The following is a 27,303-nucleotide window of genomic DNA, read 5'->3' as shown; positions in this document are numbered from 1 at the left end:
ACAGAAGCTTCAAAATAAGATTGAGCATCTTGCAACATGACATTATGAATTTGCGTAAACACACAACACGGCACTTTCTGAAGCCGAGTGTCGTGTTATTGTATGCGTTTTGAGCTATCCGCGTGTATGTCTACGCCGTGTGATTCCACGTGACTCTCTTCATCTAAGCAATCCATCATCCCCGCATGTGATCCCGCGTGCATGTCTATGCCGAAAAAAAACAGTATGAGTGTGTGTGTGTGTGTGTGTGTGGGGGGGGGGGGGGGGGTCACGCATATGACATCATACCCATGTGCCTTGAGAAACTCATCACGATTGGTCAATGGGACAGAGACGCTACCAGGAACGCCCAATAGCCGTTGATAGGCTTGTTTGAGATGAGCAAAATCTGCGCAGAACCGATCACCGGTGAACAAAGCGAGATGCATGCCGGTTAGAAATGTGTCCGAGGGCGGTCCGCCTTGCTCTGATGTCATGCTGACGTATGTCAAAAATCTCTCGCGATGGCGAGGCGGATGTGTCGGATTCTGCAGTCGAGCGCAGCTGCTCTCCACCGACTGCGCTGACAAAAAGCGCGATGGGAAACGACTTGCTGACGACACCGCTTAATGCTTATTGGTTTAAACAACCGTGATGTATGGATCATTTTTTTAAATGTTTGATTTTAAAACTCTGATTTCTTGTTTTTATGTCTATAAATTATGTGTGAATATTCTCAAACTCTCGAACAGTGTGACCTGTTGTCATATTTATAAAAATATATAAAAACACGTATATAATTAAAGTAAAAATGCTTGATAAACAGGCCTTTCATCAATATGGAAGAACTGTTCTGCCATTACTTCGGTTACATTGGGACTTTAACCTAGCCTGGAAATCTAGACGCACCCTAGCGGCAGAAAATCTGCCCGCGAATGTCGTCTAGCAACTCTCAATACACTTCTGAGCTGTATTCGCCAAACTCTTGCCGGGCCAATCACATCGGGTATAGAGTCGGTGGGCGGGGCCATAATGACGACGGCCGAGTTGCGTTTGCGTGCTTCTAGTAATCAGCTTTGACCGCGACTCTAGAAGACTTGGAGTTAAGCTTTTCTCTGAGAAAAGAACAAAGAACGGCACTGAAGTCATTTTTAAGAAGGGAAGATGTGTTCGGAGTTTTGCCGACCGGATACGGCAAAAGTTTAATCTATCAACAAGCTCTGCTTCACCTTCGTTGCTCTGGTTGGTGTAGCGCTATCCTATCGCGTGCAGAGGGAGTTTGAAAGACAATCGTTTATCCGCCCCTCGGACTGAGCTGTCTATGGTGAGTTTCCAGACCAAACATCTTGATGTGGCTCTGGCTTGTCAGGCCAACTTTAACCCATAATTTATATTCAATAATACTTACTTTAGGCTAGGCCAGATGAGCTGCTGCGTTTAAATTCTGGGCGAATGGAAGTTACAACACGAATGACTGACTGAAAATGCAATACTGAACATGAAGAAATAGAGAGTGGGGCTTGATTTTAATATTAAAGCAACGCCCTTCCAGAGGTGCAGCAAATTTTCAAAGATTATGAGGACAAACTTTATTTAATTTGCATGTATGTCACGGCAAGACTAGTAATGTTCGCTAACAAAGTACGGTTGTCACAGACTTGGACTCTTATTTTGATATTCAGTTGTGTTTAGTTCTTGTTTCACTGCTCCTGTTACTGATTATCACCTCGTTTGTTTCCATGGTTGTGTATGATTATCACCTATCAGTCATTTGGTTCTCTTGTATTTAAACTCCCTGTTTTGTTGCTTCCCTTGCCAGCCTTTTTAATGTGTATTCTTCCTGCATTCATGATCAAAGCCAATTTTTAATATATTCCTATTCTACGACACCAGACATTTTCTAAAGGTGCGTCCATTTTGATTTTTTGTGCACTTGCTTTAAAAGTCCATCATGGCAAATATTTAAAAAAAAAAAATTTTTTTTGATTGTTGTATGTTTGCAGTATGCATCGAATGTGATGACTGAGAGAACAGCTATATTCAGACGGGTTGCCCTATAAATCTATTTTTCGATCTTCCAAATCTTGCATATCTGTTTTTCTCACACATCCTCTTAAAACATTACAGAGCAAGTTCATTACCCCTTGATTTTCTCAACTCCGCTAACCTCTGAGAAGAATGCGTGTTATCATGGCACTGTATTCTTCTCAACACTCCTCATTTATTTTGACCTTTATTGAATGTCATAAGTAAAAGCTAATTTTCTCGTCTCTCTTCCAGGTAAAGGTTCATTATGGATTTAGGCCCTTTTTGCAAGTTTCTGGGGAAAATAGTTGGTGTTTCCAGTACTACTAGTCATATCCGACCATGTTATTGTTCAGAAAAGCCACAATAACAGCAGCATATCAGATATGATCCTAATATTAAATAATGTGTTCCCTTAAAGCAGCACTAGGTAACTTTTCAACCTTTATAATATATTTTCAAGACTCTTGTGATGATACATCGACTTACAATAGGTTGAATGACACGTCTGCCATAGCCTGATGGGGTCTGTATCGTTTTTAATCGTACTTTTAAACTTCAGGTTTCGGGTAGTAACCCGAGAACAAAAAGAACTACAAAATTCGACTGCTTTACGGCATATACGTCACTTCCACCAACACCCACACTTCCTTACATTCGGACGTGCGAGCCCAACTATCGTTTGTTTGTCGGATGTTATAGTCATGTCCGAAGCAGCACAGACAAATAAAAAAGCAAAGGTTTTGTTGGAGGAAAGAAATAAGAGGAAATGAAAAGTGATGGGATTAAGGCAGGACGAGGAACAACATTGGGCCAGCGTTTGCTCGTTGGCGTGAGCTGAAGGAGGCGTGCATGACCGATGCGGACTCGGCTGTCATGCTTGCTATGGTTATTACCTACCACTCAAACATTTCACTGAAGTATCATAGATTCTGTAAAACGGTAACCAATAGACTATAGGCTACTATAATGACGCTGGCGTGTAGCATCGCAATCATTTGGCGTTTGAAAAAAATAAAACTCATGAAATGATTTTCAAATGACATGCTGAAACATATGCCCCCGTACCTGGGATGAAGACATTTCACACGCGACGCCAGAAGAATACCCGCATGTGAACTCGTCCCGCAGTGTTCAGGGTAATGTTAGTGATGCGCGGGTTGGCTTTTTTCCAATCTCTGGGTCTCGCTTTTATGAAGTTATTTGGCCCGCCCCGCACCACTGTATATATTTTTACAACCCGGGTTATGAGACGACCGCGCATCACTAGATCAGGGCTATCATGGATGTCTGTCAGCAAATGCACGCGCGCATCCCCTGATGTAGATGACAGAGTTTACGACAGTAGGAGAGGACAATATTGTTTCCCAAATGTACGGGGACCCCGAGAGCAAAAGTTACCTAGTGCTGATTTAAATTCTATATGTAACGTTTAAATAACAGCATTTTAATTAATGTTTAATAAATGTTGCTAGTTAGTATGGTGCCACTCCTGCTTGTGATATCAATGCCAGTTTTTACATTACCAAGGTGAAACAGCATACACATAGCTTACTTTTAATTGTCTTTACTTGGACAGAAAAAAAAAAAAAATTTAACATTAAATGAATTACGCATATAATTATATTTATTACAACTATCCATTATTATTTAATGCCTTTTATGAAGTGGTTTTCAATGTGGAGAGAACCACATCTCTGTCTTTACACACACACACACACACACACACACACACACACACACACACACACACACACACACACACACACACACACACACACACACACACACACACACACACACACACTATATTGCCAAAGATTTTGGGACGCCTGCCTTTACATTCACATGAACTTTAATGACACCCCATTCTTAATCTGTAGGGTTTAATATGGAGTTGGCCCACTCTTTGCAGCTATAACAGCTTTTAACTCTTCTGGGAAGGCTTTCCACAAGGTTTAGGAGTGTGTTTATGGGATTTTTTTTACCATTCTTCTAGAAGCACATTTGTGAGGTAAGGCACTGGTGTTGGATGAGAAGGCCTGACTCTCAGTCTCCGCTCTAATTCATCCCAAAGGTGATCTATCGGGTTGAGGTCAGGACTCTGTGCAGGACAGTCAAGTTCCTCCACACCAAATTCGCTCATCCATGTCTTTATAGAGAACATCCCCAAACTGTTCCCACAAAGTGGGAGCATGAAATTGTTTTGGTATGCTGAAACATTAACAGTTCCTTTCACTGTAACTAAGGGGCCAAGACCAACCCCTGAAAAACAAACCCACACTATAATCTCCCCTCCACCAAACTTTACACGTGGTACAGAGCAGTCAGGTAAGTAGCATTTTCCTGGAAACCCAGACACGTTCATTAGATTGCCAGGCAGAGAAGCGTGATTGGTCACTCCAGAGAACACGTCTCTGCTCTAGAGTCCAGTGGCGGCTGCTTTACACCACTGCATCCCACGCTTTACATTGCACTTGGTGATGTAAGGCTTGGATGAGCTGCTCAGCCATGGAAACCCATTCCATGAAGCTCTTCACACACTGATCTTGAGCTAATCTGAAGGCCACAGGAAGTTTGAAGGTCTGTAGCTATTGACTCTGCAGAAAGTTGGCGACTTCTGTACAGTGTGCCTCAGCATGCGCTGATCCCACTCTGTGATTTTATCACTCTAGTGCTTGATTTTATACACCTGTGACCATGGAACTGATTGGAACACCTGAACTCAATGATTTGGAGGGGTGTCCTAATACTTTTGGCAATATATATTTATACGTCACAATACATGTCACCATGTTACATAAAACAAAGCTTAGTGCTCTGTAAATATAACACAGAATATTTGTTGTACTCTGGTTTCAATTACTAATCTGCATGCTTAAATAATGATTATGCTGGTAATTACACGGTCGCACCCCCTCTCTCTGTAACAGCTTGCTAGTGCTAAAGGCTGGGCTGTTCTGCTAATTGGCTTTATTAGTATTGGTGGCCACTTATCAACAAGAATTCTATCATAGAAACATGCACAGTCTGGTTTCATTTCGTCTGTAAGGTATTCACTTAAGTGCCCCTCAACATGATAATTTGTAGCAATGCTCATGAATCACAATCACAAAAGCATGTCAGGTTTCAGTGTTTTTCCTCAAAAGTCACCCTATGGTTTCAGACACCAGCTAGGATTCAGAAGTTATAGTCTTTCTTGTGTATTTTTAGTTACCCAAGTAAAATATTTGGCCCCACTTTATATTAGGTGCCCTTAAGTACTTTGTACTTACATCAAAAAAAAAGTACAATGTACTTACTGTGTTCAAATTGTATTGCAAAACACCTTTGCTGATATTGAGGTGGATACGGGTAAAGTGAGGGACAGGTGTGGTGGTGTGGGTCAGTTTAAGGGTAGGGTTAGGTGTAAGGGAAGAGCCAACTGTGTAATTACAAATGTAACTACAGAAATTAATTACAGACGTAATTACATGCAGGCATTTTTTTTTTCAAATGTAAGTACAATGTAAAAACATGTATGTACACAATAAGTGCATTGTATCAAATTATTAATTACAATGTTAGTACATAGTACATTAGGCCACCTAATATAAAGTGGGTCCAAATATTTAATTGCCAAGAAAAGTTGTAAATAAAAAGCCACAGTGGAATTTTTGCTACTTCCAAGAAGCTTACTGAAAATGAAAAGATTTGAATGGCTTGGATGTTTTATTCCTCGTAGGAAGCAGGGCTAATAAAGCTCAGTAAATCTCATTAAAACACAACAAACAAACTAACTAACTAAGCAGTTTACCCCAACCACATACAAAGAAGAAACCTATGGGGATGTGATTATGAGAGAAAGACGAGAGACTGCAAATATCAGACTAAGATGAATGTTCAGTGAGAACAATTTTTTATTTTGCCTGCTGTTTTTTCCTTTTGCATACATGCAATTATTAGTTGAAATTAAGAGTGCGTTTTTGACTACTTTAGAAGACATAAGCACATATTTATATGTATTTTCATAATACTTCTATTGTCTGAAAATGATAAACAAGTACTTTTCAAGTGCATTAGTTGGTTTGTTAACACATCAAAATAAGTGCATTTCTTTAAAGCACAGACTTTTATTTAATTCATATTTTAGGTAACACTTTAGAATAATGGTCATGAATTAACATTAGTTAACTACAATAGTTAACATAGACTAATGATGAACAAGCATTTATTTATCTTTGTTAATATTCATGTTAATTTCGGCATTTACTAATACTTCATTAAAATCTTGTTAACATTAGTTAATGCACTATGAACTAACATGAACAACCCATGAACTCAGCTCTATTTTTATTAAATAATGTTAACAAAGATGAACAAATACAGTAACAGGTACATGCACATGGTTAGTTCATGTTAGTTAGTACATGAACTAATGTTAACTAATTACTATTATTCTAAAGTGTTACCATATTTTATTATCTGCAAGTACAGTAAACTCTTTCCTTGCCATTGATGAGTTATCTCGTCATTTATAGGAAAACGCTTTTCAAGACACACAAGACACAAACACTCCTGTGTTTTCACGGTTATATGCTAGGGGCGCTATTACGCATCTCCTGAACGAGTACAGTATCTCCAGATCAAAACACAGACAAAGAAGAAGAAAAAAAGAGCAATCTCATATGTATGGAAGCTTTTTTCCACCACAGAATAAAAATAAATAAAAGAAGGTAAATATGACTTTTTTATTTCACAATTCGGACTTTTCTTCTCAGAACTATGTGATATAAAGTCATAAATGGTGATATAAAGTCCCAATTGCGTGATATAAAGTCAGACTTTATCACAATTGTGAGTTTATATCTTGTAATTCTGCCTTTTTTCTTCTGAATTGCGAGATGTAAACCTACAACTGTGAGATAAAAAGTCGCAACTATCTTTTAAAATAATTTATTCTGTGTTATAATGTTACATAATGTTAATACACTGAAAATTATAACACTTTTGTTCTTGCCCCCATTTTTCATGAGCTGAACTCAAATATCTAAGACTTTTCTATGTACACAAAAGGCCTATTTCTCTCAAATCTGCCTAAATCTGTGTTAGTGAGCATTTCTCCTTTGCAGAGATAATCACAGGTGTGGCATATCAAGATGCTGATTAGACAGCATGATTATTGCACAGATGTGCCTTAGGTTTGCCACAATAAAAGCACACACTGTGGGCGGCAGTGGCTCAGTGGTTCATGTAGGTTGTCAACAAACCAGAAGGTTGGTGGCCCCGTTATTATGGCCCCGCCCACCGACTCTATACACGACGTGATTGGCCCGTCCAGATTGTGAGGAATACAGCTCAGAAGGGTATTGAGAGATCCTAGACGACACTTGCGGGCAGATTAAATTTGCTGCCGCTAGAGTGCGTCTAGTTTTTTAGGCTAGCATTCATCTCCTCCATCTGTGTTTTGATCATCGTTCTGAATATAATCTGGATCTTTCTCAGCTTTTTTCTCCAAATGTTGCTTTTAATGAAACCTACCCACATTTAAATGTTGATAAACTTTGGCAGGAAAAGAGTTTAAAGGGTAGGTGAAATGCTGTTTCATGCATACTGAGCTTTTTACACTGTTAAAGACTTGGATTCCCATCCTAAGCATAGACAAAGTTTCAAAAACTAATGTTGGACAATTGATGGAGTATTTCTGTGTTAAAAATACTCCTTCCGGTTTCTCACAAGTTTCGGCGAGTTTTTTTCGAGTATGGGTGTTCGAGTATTCCTATGGGTGACGTCGAGCGACTTCAACGCTTCAGCACAGCATTACAGGAAGGCAGCGCTGCATTTGAACCGATTTGAACGCAGAAATTACGGGAAGCTTCACAACATCGTTTCAGTCACGTCTCAAAGTGGATTTACACGCCACTGCTGTCACAGGACTTCACCAAATCATACCAAAGAAGTGTGTTTTTGACGGAGCGCTCCCAGCGATAAAGGTTCGGTCCTGCTTTGGAAGCAGCCGGTGAGTAAAACTGCTTCAAATGTCTGTGCTATTGGCTATCGTCGCGTGAGTAAACATAGTAAACGACACGATCGCGTGCTTCGTCATTCAAATGCGCTAACGGTTACTCCATTGTTGTTCTATGTATAACGTTACACTAGTCTGACGTGCAAAACCGTTTTGCTTGCTACTGCTAAGGTTTAGTCGCATACAATAGTCCATAAACCGAATCATGTCCTCATAAACTGCGAGTAAAGACACACAAACGTTGACAGGCCACTAAATACAGTACATACTTAGAGACGGACGTCCTGCTGTTGCTGTTTCTCCTGTTCAATTTATTTCAGCCTCAGATTTGATTCTGGATCATATATGTATTAGCTGAGATAGCCATGGGTCTCTCCACGCTTGAGGACGCTTTGCGCGCTTGTCATTCTTTAGCTCCGCCCACACGATACGCCTCCAGCCACTCGTTTTTTTTTTCCGGAAAGACTCGGTACAGCCTATATTTCTTTTATAAATATGATATGATATGAAGGATGCAATACTACTCTATAGGTACTCAAGATTGACATGAGATTGACTGAAACTGAGTGTTTCACCCCCCTTTAAAAGTTTTTTTTTTTTGCATGTTGCTATGTGGTTGCTCAGGTGTTGTTTTGTTTAGTAGTCCAAGTAAAGGGTTGGTGGTCTGTTCAGAGTCCTGTCTATCAAGCCATTCAGAGCAAGTTTCTACCTTTCTAAAAGAAGGATTATGAACACATAGGAAACAAATTTGGTTTGTTTCTTACCTGGAACATGACCCTGTACTGCTCCTCAGGCTTCTGCACCACGCACATGTTACACCCCATCCTGACGTCTGACCCCCGACACGTCAGGCCACGAACCCGCTCAGATCGCCTACCCAGAGGAATTGCCGTGCTAGTTCACACACAGCAGCATATCCAATATGCCCACAGATGCGTATCTTTTGCAGTCCAACAATGAGTTCTATGAACGGACTGGGGTCACAGCATTTTCAGTTCAGAGACGCATGCAAAAAGTCTTTATCCTGGCTTTAAAGAAGGAAGCTATCAAACTTTTCAACGGTCCATGTCATCCTAACTTACTGAAAAAACAAGCAGTAAAATATGTCATATCTCAAGTCTATTGTGGAATGTGAAATCAAATTAATTCCACCATGTAGAAAAGTCCATTTGTGCTTGAAGTGAAATGTTGTAGTACGGCACTTTCTCTGTTCCTGTCCCCATTGATGTGCTTAATTCAGGGAATTCAGCATGAAATTACGCTTCTGTGCTTGCTCTCACGCTTTTATCAAGGCCACTTCCACCAGTGCTTTTTCTGGGACTACATCCAAATTACTCCTAAATCAGTCAATGCTGCCTGTACGCGGGTGTATGACGTCCAATGTTTTATTCCAGAGTGATGGAGGGATGATTGGATAGATTGAATGTTTAGTCAAGAGAGATTTCAAGGAAGAGCGTTCCAAGAAGGAAAATTACTTTTGCTTCACAGTATTTGCCAGAATCTGTGGCTTCATTTCAAGTCGTCCCTTCCAAAAAGTGTCATTTTAATTACAAAGCATTTTTTTGCCAAAAGATGAAAAATAACACTTGCAGTACAATGGTCAAAGCAGTGTATTTTATTGTAACTTTTTGCAGAAGCCCTGAGGAATATCTGGTCTTTTCATTTCCAACCGAACTGTCGGCGAAGCTCTAGAGTGTAGATACAGATTTTTAGCCATGGGTTATTTCTCAGTTTCGTTCGACTGCAGTTGATATCAAATAAGAGTTTTAAATGCTTAACGCCTTCACGTATCCATACAGGATGACTTTAAGTGTCTCACTTTGGCTTTGTGCTTTTCTTCTTTCCCTCCACCTGTTCCACTTCCACGGCAGCTTTCTCCCTCTTTGAACTTCTTCCTTCACGTGGGTGTTTCTTGTCAGATTCTCATCTCTCAAAAACTCTGAACTGTGTAGTGAGAGTCGCGTTCATTTGAACAAAAATGCATGTTGCATGCTGGAGGAATTGGTAAAAATTGGTTGCACATAAAAGTGTGAGGTGAGAGAGTCAGTGTGCTTGAGGAAAATTCAGTCCCCCGCACTCCTACATAAACAGTTCTGCTTAGGTGCGAACAACAGCAAACATTGTTCACTCGAATGGCTGCCCATCTGTACACATAACACTTAACACACACTCACGATTAGATACAACCACAAAAATGTAGATCAGGAGCGACTTCACATAAATGGAGATTGTTTCCAAAAAAGAACTATGTATTTATATCTGATTATGTAAAATAAAACTCTGTACATACAGTCAGCGTTAACTCAATTCCTCAACAGTGAAAATCTAACATTATTTAGATCAATAAAAGAAAATTCAATTAAATAACACAAGCCCTTAATAGTGATCATTGGCACTCTGTCACATAGAAATCAATATCTTTCTTAATAAGATACCAGTTGGGTGCCTTTGGTGCTCAGTGGTTTGCGAAATGTAATTATCAGACGTTCGGTTTAACAAACGCTCCGTCATTCTGCTTTCTCCCTTTGCTGCAGAGGTGGGACATTAGAAAACCGAGCTGTCCGAAGGAGCGTATAAATCTTTGTCCAATCGCAGACTCGAATCTGAGGCAGCAGTCTTTCTACCGGTCTAGAGAAACAGAAATGTGACTTGTTCACAGCAAGTTGCTAGTTTTTTTTCCTCAGCTTTTCTATCTGTCTACCTTCTTGACGCTTAGTTTCTGAGGCAAAAAGTAAAAAACTCAATCTCAGAACATTCATAAAATAGCATTAAGTGTTTCACATTATTCAACTACTATTCAGAACTACTTATCCACACTTTATCCAAATGTCGGCTCTCAAACAAACCGTTTTCTGATATGAACACACTTCACGTCGGCATAACGCTTTAACCTCATTAAACTGTCAAAGGATGCGTTGTTTCACGCACCCTGCTGTTTGAGATTGCAGGCTAGCCATTCATGCTGCAGTAACGTGCCAGACAGACTCACCCTAGACGCTAACAGGCGTCGCCCTTGTACGCCCACATACACAGACGGGTCAAAATGTTACCACACACACTCATTCAAACGCAGAAGAATGGAGAATTTCCCCTCAAATAACCCTCAGAGAGTTTTTCAGGACAGCTAGCGAAGAGTTAGAGAGAAAGATTTCACAACAGTCTCAAAAGTATTCCTCAGACTCCAAATTCATAACACCCTTCAAGTGGGATGTGAAAGAAAAGAGCGCCAGACTCTCAAAGAAACTGAGTCAGGTATGAGGGAGAGGCGTGTCATCCCTCTTTCTCTCTCTTCTTCCTCCCAAGTGTGCTGCAAATTCCTTTTGTTTGGGGAGGATTTGAGTAATCCATAATGGCATGTTTCTTGTCCCTAAAATCCTTAAGCAGTATTTGTGGAGAGAGAGGCAGCGAACTGGATCAGTTCCTCCAGCTGAGGGCTGATATTCTGGTCCAGTTCAGAGCAGAATGACTGTGATGGAGGAGGACGGAGGAACGGGAGAGGGGCGAGCAGGCAGGTGAGGTGAGGTTGCTGCTGTCTCGTCCCCTCGTGTGAGCCGCTGAATAAACTCCCCCACTGCAGCGGAGCGAGAGAGAGAGAGAGAGAGAGAGAGAGAGAGAGAGAGAGAGAGAGAGAGAGAGAAAGAGAGAGAGAGAGAGAGAGAGAGAGAGAGAGAGAGAGAGAGAGAGAGAGAGAGAGAGAGAGAGAGAGAGAGAGAGGGGCACACAAAGACATTAACGCCCTGAGAAGCCACACACACTAGTGCTCGTGCTCACTGGCGGAATAGTTTAGGATGCAACAGAAATCATCCTCCAGCCAGCCACACACACACGTCTGGTTCACCATCTTTGTGGGGACTCTCCATAGGCATAATGATTTTTATACCTTACAAACCGTATTTTCTATCCCCCTACACTGCCCCTGCTCCTAAACCTACCCATCACAGGAAACATTCTGCATTTTTACTTTCTCAAAAAAAAAAAAAATCATCCTGTATGATTTATAAGGATTTTGAAAAGTGGGGACATGGCCAATGTCCTCATATTTCACCCTCTCCTTGTAATACCTGTCATACCCATGTCATTATACACATTTGTGTCCTCATGTCACAAAAACATGCCCCCCCCCCCACACACACACACACACACACACACACACACACACACACACACACACACACACACACACACACACACACACACACACACACACACACACACACACACACACACACACACACACACACTTTCTCTCCCGTCTGCTTTCAGTGTTTCTCTGCTTTACTGTCTGTCCCTCTCTATTCGCCTCTGACAAGATTTAAGTGTTCAATTTCAATACTCACAACTGCTGAAATACAATTAAATATTTACTTAAATGAATATATTATAGCAACTGTAATATTAGAAAAATAATAATAGATTCCACATCACTTTTTCTTTTACTTCCTCGTCCACCTATCTTCCTCTATGGACATGTTATCAGTTTTCAAATGACTTTATTGGTGGGATTGTTCTGCGTAATACTGACAAAACATAACACACTGACAATGGCAATTCGTAACTATTACATTTTGGTGAATTGATGGTGAAACAAGGCTCTTGTAGTAATGATCTTATGAAGAGGAATAGGAATATCCACTTTTAACAGTCTTTAAAAACCCTGTAAAGTCAAAATTAAGTATGTGATTGAGTTTGTCACACCACAGAAAAATATGTTATTAACCACCGAGCCAAATTTGAATGATAATAAAAGTCACCAAGTAAATAAAATAAGAGATCAAAATCTTGAAAAAATGAGCAGAATCCTCTGCTCTCAAACGCTGGGGGCAGGCGTGATCAACGAGAATTATTCAAATGACTCTGTATGCAATTGGATAGTCCTTCAACCAATCAGACCACAAGATGCTTGACCATGATCAACGGCCGATGACCCATCGCTTCTCTATCTGGCATCGTGTTAAATCTGCCAATAGCGCCAGGTGGATAAGCCAGTCTCTGAATAACAGAAGCAGCAGAAAATAATGTATAGGTTTTCAGACAGAGTTGCAGGGTGAAATCAAATCGCCGGCAGATAAGGCTGGGTTTAACCTGTCTACATCAGACAGACTTTTGACAGAATGTCCTTGCATTACTCAGCCTGAGGGTGGTGCTCTAATGATGATTGACAGACTTTAGTACAAACGACGAACGCATAAAATTCCATTGTATAATTGCCTTAATGAAGTATTTATTGCATCTGAATGTTGCTTTACAACAGGGGTCCACAAACTCGGTCCTGGAGGGCCGTTGTCCTGCAGAGTTAAGCTCCAACCCCAATCAAACACACCTGATCCAGCTAATCAATGCCTTTATAAGACCTAGGCTACGTCTACACTAATCCGGATAAATTTAAAAGCGGAGTTTTCGTCTAAAAACGCTCCACGTCCACACTTTCATTTTCAACCATTTTCCAAAAAATGTTCATCTACACTGAAACGTCTGAAAACGCTTACATCCCCGTACTGCGCATGAGCAAATCCAAGACGCTTCGACTTGCGTCATTTCCGCTACTCGTTTAGTTTCTCTTTGAAATTTTGCGGCAATGTCGAGAAAAGGCACTGAGTTTTTTAACAGTATGTACAAACTGACATTAATATTAAACTAGGCTGTCAAAACAGAAAGCATACAAAACAACTGCTGTACAATGCCGTTCACCATCTTGGCTGAATTGGTCATATGACTGCATCACATGGCTAAAAATGGGTCATCGTTTTAAAAAGCCTCCGTTTTCACAGTCCACACTATGACGCGAAGACGGCGTTTTCAAATTTATCCGCTTTGGAGAGCGTTTTCAAAACGATACGTTTTCAATGACTTAAAACGCTGTCTCAGTGTGGACGGAAGGCCAAAACGGAGAGAAAAATATACGTTTTCAAATGAAAACGTATTAGTGAGGACAGCGGCCCTCTAGGACCGAGTCTGGGGACCCCTGCTTTACAATACAAGTTATATTGGAATTCCAGTGAGGAAAAAAAAACATGAACAAACATAAAACAAACACAGCAGAACTTCTGCAAATAAAAGCAATTAACATTAGCATGTTTAAACTAAAGGGTTTATGCTTTAATTTTTTTGGTACACTACTCCACAGACATTGAATAGAACAGACAGGGCAATAGTTACTGACCTGATGCAGACATGTGGGGGGGGGGGCAGACAGGGAAAGAGTTAAGACATAAACGACTGTGTTTACGTGGATACTCATCAAGACGGGCATTTTGACATCATTTTGTGATGAACTGTCGGAGAAGCGGCCGATCTGTCACAGCATGCAAGTACCGAATTAAGTTACTTTCACAGCATCTTGTGCTTGAATGGCTTAAAGTCACTTGAATGTTTAAATGGATAAAACTTAAAAAAACGTATTAAATTATATGTTTAAGTGATTATAGTTTTAGCTTCTTTGGGCCCTATTTTAACGATCTGAACATATGGTCTGAAGCTACTTAAAAGTGTTAGCATATGAATAATAATATTACATTTTCTGGAAAAAACTAAGCATGAAGGTCCACCAGGAAACATAACCGTCACCAGAGATGGGCATAAATACATGGAAATGTATTTAAAATACAAATACAAAATACTGTGAGGAAAAATGTATTTAAATACAAATACAAAATACTGTGTGGAAAAATGTATTTAAATACAAATACAGTATTTTGTATTTCGAAAATACACCAAATACATGTGAAATTGGCAATTCAGTGCAGGTATCCCTATTAGGCTGAAATCTATCTGGGCCTATTCTGAATGCCAAAAAGCATTTAGATGTGTGCAACTGCTTAGAAACTTTCGTTTTCAATTTGAATTTGAATTTGAATTTTTGGCAGTTATAATAACACAAATTACATCAATAACTCATTCGCCCTCGCTTCTTTTTCCACTCCAACATTCCAATTATTCCTGCCCACTAAAAGCTGCACAGATGTGCTTACCCCAATAGGCCTATTTATGGAAACGATTTAGAAAAAGTTCCATCGATTCACATTTTATCATTGCTACGAATCTACGATATTTATTGTCATATGATATCACCCATCCCTAACAGGCAGTGATGTTAAAGCTACACTGTGTGATCTTTTCCCCCATATAGTGGTGTAAAGGTATATGACCATCCAGTAAATATTAGTTTCTTTTCCTCTCAATTCCGATTTTGTTTTAACTCCTACGGTGGCCGATTTAGTCCAAGATTAACATGGCTTCCAGTTCGACCTTGTCCATGAGTGTTCCTTCAAGCGATGAGGTTACTTTAGAAAACTATTATAATGTGCAGTTATTTAATTTGTCAGTATATAGCAGTCTCAAGCAATCCCCCTCTTCACATTCGACACTGTGCCATCGAGTGTTAAACCGCGAAAGGCGAAGCTTGAATTTACGGGTATGTCCCTCTTTGGCTAATGTACTTTTAAGATGGAGGGGCAACATGGCGACCGGCATTCAAACCCCTCACCCGTATGTATTTTCAATGGCATATTATAAACTTACGAGAATACTTTATTACCTGAAAGAAGTAAATATACATTAATGAGCACATATATTTTTGAAAGAACTAAGGGGTTTTAGCTAAAAATAAACTAAAAAAGTTACACAGTGTAGCTTTAATACTTAAAACACATTTGACAAGCTACTTTAATCAACAAGTAGAATTGACCATGACATCCTCACCTAATGCCGCCTTCACGTGCTATCGGAAATTTGATAATTCCCACTTCTGAAGTCGTGATTACGAGCTCATCGCATTCAAATTTTGAAATGTGAGGGCGTTCATGTGCAATTTTTACCTAGGAAACTGGTAAATACGATAATTCCGAGAGCACCTGAAGGCAGCCTTATTCCAACAATTTTGTAAAGTTGCCGATCCAAGGCTGGGTTGTACAGCTGCGGCTCACATGAATGAATGTTGGGGGGAGGGGCGTGTCTGGTCTGAACCAAGCGGCAACCTCCCGCGATCTCTCTTGAAGCCAATACGGAAGTAATGTAAACTGCAGTTCCTCAACTGGCCACTAGGGACAGGCTCCAGTAGGGAGCAGAATCTCATTGAGCCCCATGTTAAAATTCTCAACTTTAAAGCAGAAAAAAACATGTTTACAGCCTGGTACAAATTGTGGTTTTGGCTTATAAGGCTAATTTTGATCTTCATGACAACTCTGAGGGGGGTGAATTTTTTTATAACTCATTCGTTTACGTTATATAAAGCCTTAAGGTTCTGCATAATTAAGGGCGTGGTTACAAGTGGATAGCCATTTATCCGCCGTCTATAGTTATTGCGTCACCTCAGCTCCGCGCACATCCCCCCTTTTTGCCCATTTTCTGTTATCCGGGAGTGACACGCGATGACTCGCTCACAAGATGGCAACGCCCAGTTCGGCCATACTTTAAGCTTCAGAACGGCTTATCGGAATCCTATGGGTGACGTCATGGACACTACGTCCATATTTTTTTACAGTCTATGGTCTGAACTAGTAGATGCATGAAAACAGCTCCTGATAAAGAGGTTGACTGGCTCAAAGTATTTTGAGTATTTTGAAAATACAAAAATACTCATCTTAAATGTATTTAAATACAAATTACATTAGATTTTTTCCAAAGGCTTTAAAATACAAAATACAAAATAGTATTTTGTATTTCAAATACGTATTTTAAATACATGTATTTGAAATACTGCCCATCCCTGACCGTCACTGGGGCTTAAGCAGACCACACGAAAACATGAATGAGATTGTTTAAATTCATAATTAGGCACTGAATCACCAAAATGTATAATTTTATGAATTGCCATGAGATTGTGCTGGTTTTTGTATGACTCAAATTGTACAAATTCATCCGAATTTGCCAAACCGTCAAATTGTTTGGTTCTCTCGTTTCTCATCGGGTTGCAAAAATCAATATGCACAATTAAGCAAATGAAGAAAAAAAAAACTCTAGACAGTAATGGTAACACATAAATAAACAACATAAATAAAAACATAAATAACAGAATATAAATTGAATTAACTTAAAAGAAAACATTACATTTTTGAAATATCACTTCTTCACATTCTTCCTTAAATGTCCCCGCCCACCTCCCCCCCTCTCTCTGCATAATGCATTTTAAAACTCCTGTGTACTAATGGATAGATGTGATATTCATAAGGTCATGGTTTCATTTCTATTGTGCGTGATTCAGGTTTGAGATTTTTGAAAATATGAATCATTTATCATCTGTATGGATCAAAGCTTCATGGTGAGAGAGATGAGACCCGCAGGTCCACACCTAACGCTGCGCTCAGATGTGCTGCTGTCATCATGGCATTGCAAATGGACTATTTATTTTATGCTGATGAAAACAAACAGCAGCTGAAAGACTCCAGAATAAAAATAAGAGAAATTAATGGACAAGAATAAGACACTGAAGAGAAACTATGGTGACAGGTGTGAGATCACGATGAAAGCTGAGAAACAGACACAAACTGTAATGTAATTTTGTGTGTGTGTGTGTGTGTGTGTGTGTGTGTGTGTGTCACCAGAGAAGGTTTGTGCAAGACAGGGAAACTGCCTTGTTTATGGAGAAAACATCCACATGTGGCCACCCATCACATGTCTTCAATATTTCATAGAGATTAAATATTAAACTTAAAAATAAAATAAAAACAGAAGTATGAAACCATTTCAAAATAATACAAAAGAAAAATGTATTACACAGTGATTAAAATGACTGGATTGATTGTATAAATGACCCCATGTATTATTCCATTACACTTGATCTGAAATGATCTGATTTTAATGAGGAACATATTACCTAACAAGTCAGTGGTTCTATGTCTACGATCTCCCTCTTATAACGGAAATATCATAAACATTTAAATGGCTATTCAGGATATTTCCCTGCTTATTAAAATCTGCGTTCATCATTTCTTGTGAGAATCAACACATTGAATGCAACTAAACCCCTCAAGGGCTGAGTGTGTGTTCTGCTCTCAGACAGATAACACACAGCTTGTGACCATTGCCAGGGCATGGAGGGAGGGCACTCTATGAACTGACTGCTCTCCATTATTCTGCTTGCCTTCTCTCCTTTATTTAGCACACACTGCTATCTACACACAGCACACAAACAAACGGCTTCCTGAAGACAAAGGGCTCTATCATACACCCAGAGCAATGTGACGGCAGGCGCGACGCAAAGGTTTAACGCTAGTTTCGGCTCGACGCAGTTATCATTTTCATGTCCAGCGCCACGCGTTGTTTAAATAGCAAATGCACTCGAGCCCATCAGTTCATCCATGGGCATGCTGGTCTGCAAACCAGGTGTGTTCAGGTGCATTAATGGCGTGTTTCTATTTTGAGGAACTCAAAATGACTGCGCTATTGACTTTAGACCAGGATTTTGTTGGTCAATGGCGCAGTCGTTTTCAGTATTTTTTTCGTTTTTCAGTATTTCAGCAGCACACACATTTTTCAATATTAAAAATAAAAGGTGTCCTCTCTGGAGAAGCGTTTAGGAATGTAAACGGTTAATCGGTTAATTTTTGACAATAATTTTTTTGATTAAATTGAATTAATTGTCGTTTAATTGAACATTGCAAACGTGACGAGATTCTCGCGGGCAGCGAGAGATTCGACACAAACTTGACGCGGTAAAAAAAGAAACCAAACACGAAGCAGTCAAAACGGAGTGGAGTGTGGGAGCATTTCATTGAATTAATGATGACAAAGACGCCCACTTTGCAGTAATGATTAAGTACAACAGATCTACGAGTTCGCTAAGATATCACCTTCTTAACTTGCATGCAGCCGTGTTGCAGGGAGGAAGTACGTCGCCTTCACAACCTAAAATCGCTGCTGTGGTGGGAAGGCGAGTATGTGACCACAGGAAAGCGGAGGGCATTTCTCGGGACTTTCGGGAGTTAATACACTTCATGGAGCCAGAATATAATACCCCTTTTCAAGCGACCATAACTACCCACTTGGAAGCACGCTACAAAAACAAGAAGGCTGAGCTAAAACAGTTAGCCACGGCTAATGTGGCTCTGACAACAGATGATTTAAGTTGTGTTCAGTTCTATATTTGACGTTTCCTAGTCTAGTAATCTTACCGTTATCTTTCTCAGACCAAGGATGATTATAAGTGCTGCTGATAATGTTCAAGTTTTTACCAGATAGATTATAATATGTAGGCTTAATATAGTGTAGGCTCAGCCTACCAGTGATGTGTGGGTCAATGTATAAACAACCCGCACCCGACCACGAAACAAAAATATATTGCAGTATATTGGAAAATATCATTCAATAAATTTGGCAACATATTCACATATATGGGATTTAATATTTATATTTTCCAATATATTGCAATATATTGAAGCAGCAATCATTTGTATATTTTGCAATATATTACATGAATATATAATATATTTTATAATACCATCAATCTATTAATCCATATAGTAAAATATATTTCAAGTAATATATTGGTAAATATATTTTCCTTTCGTAAGTTTTCAACTAACCTGCGCGCAACTCAGACCGCAAAAAAAAGATGCAAATATTGTACCCGACCCGCATTTTTTAAAAGTAGTAAATGCTCATCGTAGCATCATTTTGTTCATTTATTTTGTTTCATTTTCTTAACAATTAAGATGCTGCATGTGTTTATCCAGTCTAATCGAAATGTGAGTCTCTCCCCCGACTTTCCCAACAAAAATCCAGCCCCTTCTCAGAAAATACATAAAACTGACCTCACTGAGCTCTATGCGTTTAAAAGTAGCCTATTAAAATGGTACAATGGCATTGCTCAGTTCAACATGTTAGGAAATCGCCAATCGGCCATTTTGTCCCGTGTCAGGAAAGCGGTTAAAAGGGCTATAAGGTGCCATTGGTGGACTAAAGGTGACCACAGGACCCTGCTCATTTTGGATTAACCCGCGCATCACTGAAGCCTACCCATATAGATTTTTATTTAAAATGTATTTTATGTTGCTTAATGTTTCACAGGCAACAGTTGAGCCAGCGCACAATTATTTTTATGTATTTTAATTTTCTGTGCATTATTTATTTTGTTAAACTACATAAATGCCATTGTCTGTACCTGTTACAATAAAACATCAATTGAGCAATATAGCATGCATATTTATTCAGTATATAAGCAATATTTAGCTTTTTATGTTAGATACTATTGATACCATGAGAAATTTACATTCTCAGGAAAACAGCCGCTTATCAGTTAAACTTTAATCGATCGATAAGGCCAATCAACTATTATTTGTAAAAATAATACTATTAAACTTTGCATTTAAATCCCCGACGTTCACCTACAAGAGTCGGCTCTTAGAGTAGGTTCATTCGTGAACAACCCATCACTAGTCGTTGCTCTAGTTTTGTCTGAACTCGCTATGCACCCTCCCCCGCCCAGAGTCTTTCCGGAAAAAAACGAGATCTAAAGAATGACGAGCGCACAAAGCGGTGACGTCCTCAAGCGTGGAGAAACCCATTGCTATCGATCTCAGCTAATAGATATATGATCCAGAATCAGATCCGGAGGCTGAAATAGAAACAGCAACAGCAGGACGTCCGTCTCTGTGGTATGTACTGTATTTAGTGGCCTGTCAACATTTGTGTCTTTACTCGCAGTTTATGAGGACATGATTCGGTTTATGGACTATTGTATGTGACTAAACCTTAGCAGTAGCAAGCAAAATGGTTTTGCACGTCAGACTAGTGTAACATTATACATAGAACAACAATAGAGTCCGTTAGCGCATTTGAATGACGAAGCACGCGATCGTGTCGTTTACTGATGTTTACTCACGCGACGATAAGCAACAGCAGAGACATTTGAAGCAGTTTTACTCACCGGCTGCTTCCAAAGCAGGACCGAACCTTTATCGCTGGGACCGCTCCGTCAAAAACACACTTCTTGGAGTGTGGAGATCCACTTTGCGATGCGACTGAAGCGATGTTGTGAAGCTTCCCATCATTTCTGCGTTCAAATCGGTTCAAATGCAGCGCTGCCATCCCGGAATGCTGTGCTGAAGCGTTGAAGTCGCTTAATGTCAAAGTGGAGGAATGAAGTGGAGCGGCGCAGACTATAACCGACATAAGTGTTCACGGACAAGTTGATCTGCAGCTTGAGAGCAGTGTTTATGGGCGTGCATTTCCTCTCTCGCTCTAGTCACGCGCGCGCGCACCCTACCGGGAGAAGAGCCCGTACGGCCCATACAAGGACCTTCCGCTCTATTAACGTCAAGTCGACCCATACTCGAAAAAAACTCTCCGAAACTTGTGAGAAACCGGAAGGAATATTTTTAACACAGAAATACTCCATCAAACGTCCAACATTAGTTTTTGAAACTTTGTCTACTTTTAGGATGGGAATCCAAGTCTTTAACAGTGTAAAAAGATCAGTATGCATGAAACAGCATTTCACCCCCCCTTTAAAGGAAAGGGGATATTTTGGTTTGCTATGGAAAACTGTAGTCTAGATAGAGTGAACAAGCAAAATACAAGAAATTTTGCTTGAAAAACCAGAGAAACCAGAGAAAAACCAAAGAAACCAGAGAAAAGCTTAACTCCAAGTCTTCCAGAATCACAGTCAAAGCTGATTCGAAAGACCGCCATTCGACAGCTTCTGTGTTTACTAGAAGCACGCAAACGCAACTCGGTCGTCGTCATTATGGCCCCGCCCACCGACTCTATACACGATGTGATTGGCTCGACCAGAGTTTGGCATTTACAGCTCAGAAGTGTATTGAGGAGTTTCTAGACGACACTCGCGGCAAATTAGATTTGCTGCCGCTAGGGTGCGTCTAGATTTCTAGGCTAAGCTGTTAATGCTATTACCGTTGTATCCTTCAATTCATTGAGCAGATAGAATTATATATAGATTAAGAGAACCAAGGCCATGTGCCACACACACAGTATACCAGAACCACATGCTAAGAAAAGGCATAAACAGAAGAAAATGGAGTATTTTGTGTTGGAGGCAACCTTGGGTTCAGGTACAGAGTTGATCAGCTCAGAGATGTTGAAAACCAGTTTGCTTTTCCCCTGTGTGGACAGGATGGTTAGTGAACTTGAACTAAGACTTTCAAGTGTACATTCAGGGCTCCTAAAAGGCATCCAGGCGTGTAGCCCTAGATCTGAGAACTTCTTAAGTGAATCCCACTTGGATGAGCTAGCCAGGCACTACAGCATTGACTGGAAAACAGAGGAGATTCTTGTAGCAAAAAACATTCTTGCCCGCAAAACAGAGGCTGGATGTCCACGCCAAGACATGTTAGCTGTACACAACCTCCTAGACCCAGACATGTTTCCCTCTCTGAGGGCAACCATCAAAGTTGCCCTTACAGTGCCTGCGAGCAGCTGCTCTTGTGAAAGGTCCTTTAGTGCACTAAGTCGGCTTCACTCCTGGCTACGTCAAACAATGAACAGAAAAGGCTTCACAATCTTGCAGCCATGCCAATTGAAAATGACATATTGAAACACCTAAGTCACAGACCAATTTGCCACTCTTAAAAACAGAAAGCATTTGTTGATGCTTCCACCCACGAAGTAGACAATAAAAGAAATGTGCCCCTTATCAATGAAGATATATTAAGTGAATAAACTTTTTCTATAAATAGAAATAATTATGTATATGCTGTGTACAGCAGGACTCTCTAGGACTGAATTGACCCAATGTGTAGTTTGCTCTATAATTCATGAGAGATGCAAGGTTGTGTCCATTTAGTCTTTGCAAGCTGTCAGTCAGCTAATGAGCAGTAATGGCAATCCGGAGCTTGAAAGAGTATCTTAAAGTAGGCCACGCCCACTCCTTTCCGCAGCCAATCAACAGTCAGCAGAATAATCATATCCCACAGCTGCAGAGCTGGATGATTCATCACTGATATATTTATCATCACAGACACATTGGGAAATGTGAACTGAAATATCAAGAGCACATTTCTCTCAGGCAGGTCATTTGTAGTTTGATAATGAATATATTTGGCTGTAAATTCTGATAAGATTTTGGTAATAATCTTGAAGAGATTTGTTTTTGCTCATATCATAGCTTTAATAATTTCCCCGAAATGTATTGTTAATAAGCGTTTTAAGCAACAACACTATTTTATTTATGACTATTTGCATCCTCTCTCTGACCCTTACAGTCAAACAGATGCTGTGCCTTTAAGGCTTCTTGATAAATTCCCTCTTTGCATGTAAAATTAGGGCTCACATGTGGTTTGCAATCAGGTGTAATATAATTTGCTTTGCCCTTCAGGGATTCAAGTACAGCCTCTTTATAAAGCCTTTTTTCTCCAGAAAATTACTGTTGTAGTCCATAGAATGAAAGCAAAATATAACACTGGACATCTTTTATCTTACACAGAAAAGAAAAAAAAATCAAATAGGCTGAGCACATTTTTGGGTTAAATATCTCTTTAATATATCATTTTGGATAGTTGATTTGCTTTCGAGGTAGGATCATACACAGTATATACATTTAAAGCCGCGGGCAAAAGTATTGGCAGTGACACAAATGTTGTATGAGGTTTCATACCTTTTAAAGGCTTTTATTGGGAAAAAAAACATTCAATATATGCAGAGTCAATATTTACATTGCTGTCCCTTCTTCATAACTTTACACTGGCTGTCACAGATCTATGAGGCAGGACTTAAATGCAGGAATGATTGTTCAGGGGTTTATTAACAAAACATGAGACGAGATATGGTGAGAAGGTGAACACAGTCCAAACAGTGGGCAGGAATGGGACACAATCACAGGCAAGCAGGGAGAGCAACCACTGTAACTAGCTCAAGAGGTCGGTAGGCTGGAGAGCAGAACAAGATGGGTTTTCGTCGACTTGAAAAACTGTCTTAGGCTATGTTTACATGTGGGCGGTTATTTTAATAATGAGACATTTCAACCTCTCCGGTTTCAAAAAAACCCCAAGCACACATGTACGTTTTCAGAAAAGTGTTCAGTTACACGTACTTATGTACATACGAAGTCGAGAGCATGCCAAACCTGTAGGTGGCTGTGTAACAAGAAGCTCAAGCCCACGTAAGCCAATCAGAATCCCGAAAAAAGCAACTAATCACTTCCTCTTCCTCTTTTGAACAATGTAAACATAAGTCACACTTTTGACAAGTGCGAGCTCTGGCGCACACTGTAACGTTGGCTGCCTAAACACCCGTTTGTCTCAGTTTACATACAAACGTGCAAACAAAGATTTAAAAAATTTCCACTCTGGCTGGAGTTTTTAGAAAGACTCATTTTCAGAAGCGAATTTTCTGTTTGTGTGCTAACGAAGGGCGCAAACAAAGGGAAATGTGTTCGTTTTTCAAACTAACCATACGTGTAAACAGAGCCTTAGTGTGGACAGATGGCCAAAACAGAGAGAAAAAGATGCGTTAAGCTGAGTTCACACTGCCCGATTTTGACTCGCCGACGGGTTTTGCGAAATCACCCTAGATCATAGGCAAATCAGTGCTCGTGCACGCGAGTGACAATCACGCAGTGTGAATGATCAAAGACGCGATCAGAGAGAATTGCTGATGAGTCGCCGACGGCCCCAAGATATTTGGCATGCTAAATATCTGGACCTGTCAACGATTGAAACTACCGCTGTGTGAAATGAGTTCTGACTGAAAATGACATCGGGGATGACCGACAGCCAAAGAGAGAGTGAGATAGAGGGCCAGAAGGTTCAGAGAGGAGTTACAGACCAGAATATCAGTATTTTAATAGATATATTTACAATTCTATCAAACAGAAACAAAGCCCAAACATTTGCACATCCAGCTGCAGTAGCAGAACATTACAAAAATATTTATTTACCTCAAACTTTCTTTGAAGAACACTCTGTTTCTCCAACAATTTCCTCCGCAATATACTTTTTTCCCCTTTTCTCCACAAATCAGTACACAGACAATTTGTAGCAAACTTTGTGCAGTTTATCATTTTTAATAACAATTCCAAGTCTCACGCGAGAGCTGGTCTGGTGTGATCTCACGTTGTTTACTTGTCTCATTGCACGTGTGTTTGGTTGGGATATGTAGTTTGCGCACCAGAGAGAGAGAGAGTTGTCGGCGATTGTTCCTCCTGTACAGTCACGCAGTGTGAAACCCTCTGTCGCCGATCCATCGTGCAGTGTGAACACAGCAGTGACTGAATGATACCCAAGATAGTCATGCAGTGCGAAAAGAGCCGTGACCCAACGAGTTTGAAAACTGTCCATTGTGAACACAGCAGTGACTGATTGATACCCAAGATAGTCATGCAGTGTGAAAAGAGCCGTGACCCAACGAGTTTGAAAACTGTCCATTGTGAACACAGCAGTGACTGATTGATACCCAAGATAGTCATGCAGTGTGAATAGAGCAGTGACCCGATGAGTTTGAAAATTGTGCAGTCTGAACTAGGCTTTTGTGTGGACATGGCCTATGTGTGTCTCCCTCGTTTAATCACACCTGATTCAACTGATCAGCTCGTTAGTAGATATTTCAAGAACTAAATTGGCTGTATCTAATAAGGGAGACAAAATGTGCAGGGCTGGTGTGCCTCCAGGACAGGTTTGAAAACCACTGAACTAGAGTAACAGCACAAGTAGGCACAACAAACTCACACAGTGGCACAATGTGCCAAAACGATTAAAACAATTTGGCCAAAACATGAGGGAAAGATAACATTTTAAAGAGAGCAGAAAACATGAGGACCAGGATCTGAGAACATGAGGAAAGGATGAGTGCGCACAGACAAATGAGGAGAAATCAATGACTAAACAAGCGGGTGTGGTAATTGGAAACAAGGAGGCGGGACAAGAGGAGCACATGGCAAACAAAGACAAAAACAAAGCCATGTGGTCACAAAACACAAACACAGAGAAATGAAACCAAGAGAAGACTGACAGAAATAGAACACCGACACGGTCATGCTGGATCTCAGCTTCTGGGCCAAATACTGACTGATGGCGATCCAATCTTGTCTTATTATTGCTCAGATCACAATAGGTTATTTTTGGTGTGGCACAGGAGCTAGATTTTAGACTCCTTTTGGGGGAACTAAACTAGCTTTATAGTTGGGTCTAACCCAGCACAATAGGAACTATCAGTGATGTAAGTGAACGCTGATTGGGCGAAAACAAACGAAACCCCAGCACCCGCCATTTTAAAAAAAGCGTGTACACACAGATTATAGTCTATCTACAACTATACTACAACTAACTCTACGAACATGGAAAACAGTGATAGATGGACCTCTCAACCTTTATGCTGAAGAGAAAATACAACACAACTTTGAGGGGACCAACAGAAACACGAAGCTCAGCTCGAGACATTAGACATCAACCACACAACAGACGCTAACACTTTTTTATATACTGTCTACTTATCTTTGTATAACAGTTTTATCTGATAACATATTAGACAGGACTGATAAACAGATCGTAAACCAATGAAGACGGAGAATAAGAGCGCTGTGTGCTCAGGCTCTGGCCTTCTCAGTGCCGTAAAAATAAGTCACAACAAGCGCGATTTACGTCACTTCAGAGTTCCTACTGGCAGTGCGAATGCAACCAGGAAAATGTTTCTAGGGGAAGTTTTATTTCTCAGGATCTGCCCTGGTGGCTAGTTCCTATAACTACCCAGTGAGAAAGAGGCTCATTTATGGGCTTCTGCCAGTCCACTGGCCTTTTGAAGATTGACCAGAGTTTCTCTAGAGCCCCTTTCACACTGCACGTCGGACCCGCAATATTCCCGGAACATTGCCGGGTTGCCTTCTGTGTGAAAGCAAACACGTCCTGGGATTGATTACCGAATTCGACCCGGGTCGGGGACCTGGTAATATTGCGGTATTTGACCCGGGACGAGTGCTGTGTGAACAAAAGCCGAAACTAATGCCGCAACGTGTACGTAGTTATCGTGCGACTCCTAGAGCTTGTTTTTTCAATAATACAACCCTGCAGTGCCAGAAGAGCTCGTCGATGTTTTAAACGCAGAGAGTGTTCGTATACAAAAGAAACTAAAATTAAAGAAGCAGAAATGTGTGCAAACTGGACAGAAGTCGAGACCACGGAGCTCCTTACTATCCGCACTGAAGCTGAGATCGCTCGCCATTATACATCACATCAGGATGTCACGTGTCAACTCGACCCGGGACCGTTACGGGTTGTGTGTGAAAGAGCACATATTACGGTATTTCGCTGGCAGTGTGAATGGACCAAATCTAGCGGCCCGGGAACAAATGCCGGGTCGCATTATCCGTGTATTTGCCGGAATCGCAGTGTGAAAGGGGCTTATGAGACTAA

General features: G+C 40.4%; 1 protein-coding gene across 4 annotated transcripts in view; it reads right to left on the bottom strand.

Moving 5' to 3' along the window:
- The window catches only part of LOC137078976 (PDZ domain-containing protein 4), a 112,812-nt gene that overhangs the window by 57,521 nt on the left and 27,988 nt on the right, over positions 1-27,303 (bottom strand). For 3 of the 4 annotated variants that reach the window (XM_067446851.1, XM_067446850.1, XM_067446853.1), the window contains exon 2: positions 8,773-11,579. The exons of the other annotated variant lie outside the window; for it this stretch is intronic. In XM_067446851.1, coding sequence (XP_067302952.1) covers positions 8,773-8,832 — 60 coding nt within the window. In that variant the 5' untranslated portion in view covers positions 8,833-11,579. The remainder of the gene's footprint in view (positions 1-8,772; positions 11,580-27,303) is intronic. 4 annotated transcript variants of the gene reach the window in all.

Source organism: Pseudorasbora parva, chromosome 6, assembly GCF_024679245.1.
Source record: "Pseudorasbora parva isolate DD20220531a chromosome 6, ASM2467924v1, whole genome shotgun sequence".
Taxonomy (NCBI): Eukaryota; Metazoa; Chordata; class Actinopteri; order Cypriniformes; family Gobionidae; genus Pseudorasbora; species Pseudorasbora parva.
Note: the sequence above shows the minus strand (reverse complement) of the source record. Positions and strands in the feature narration are given on the sequence as shown.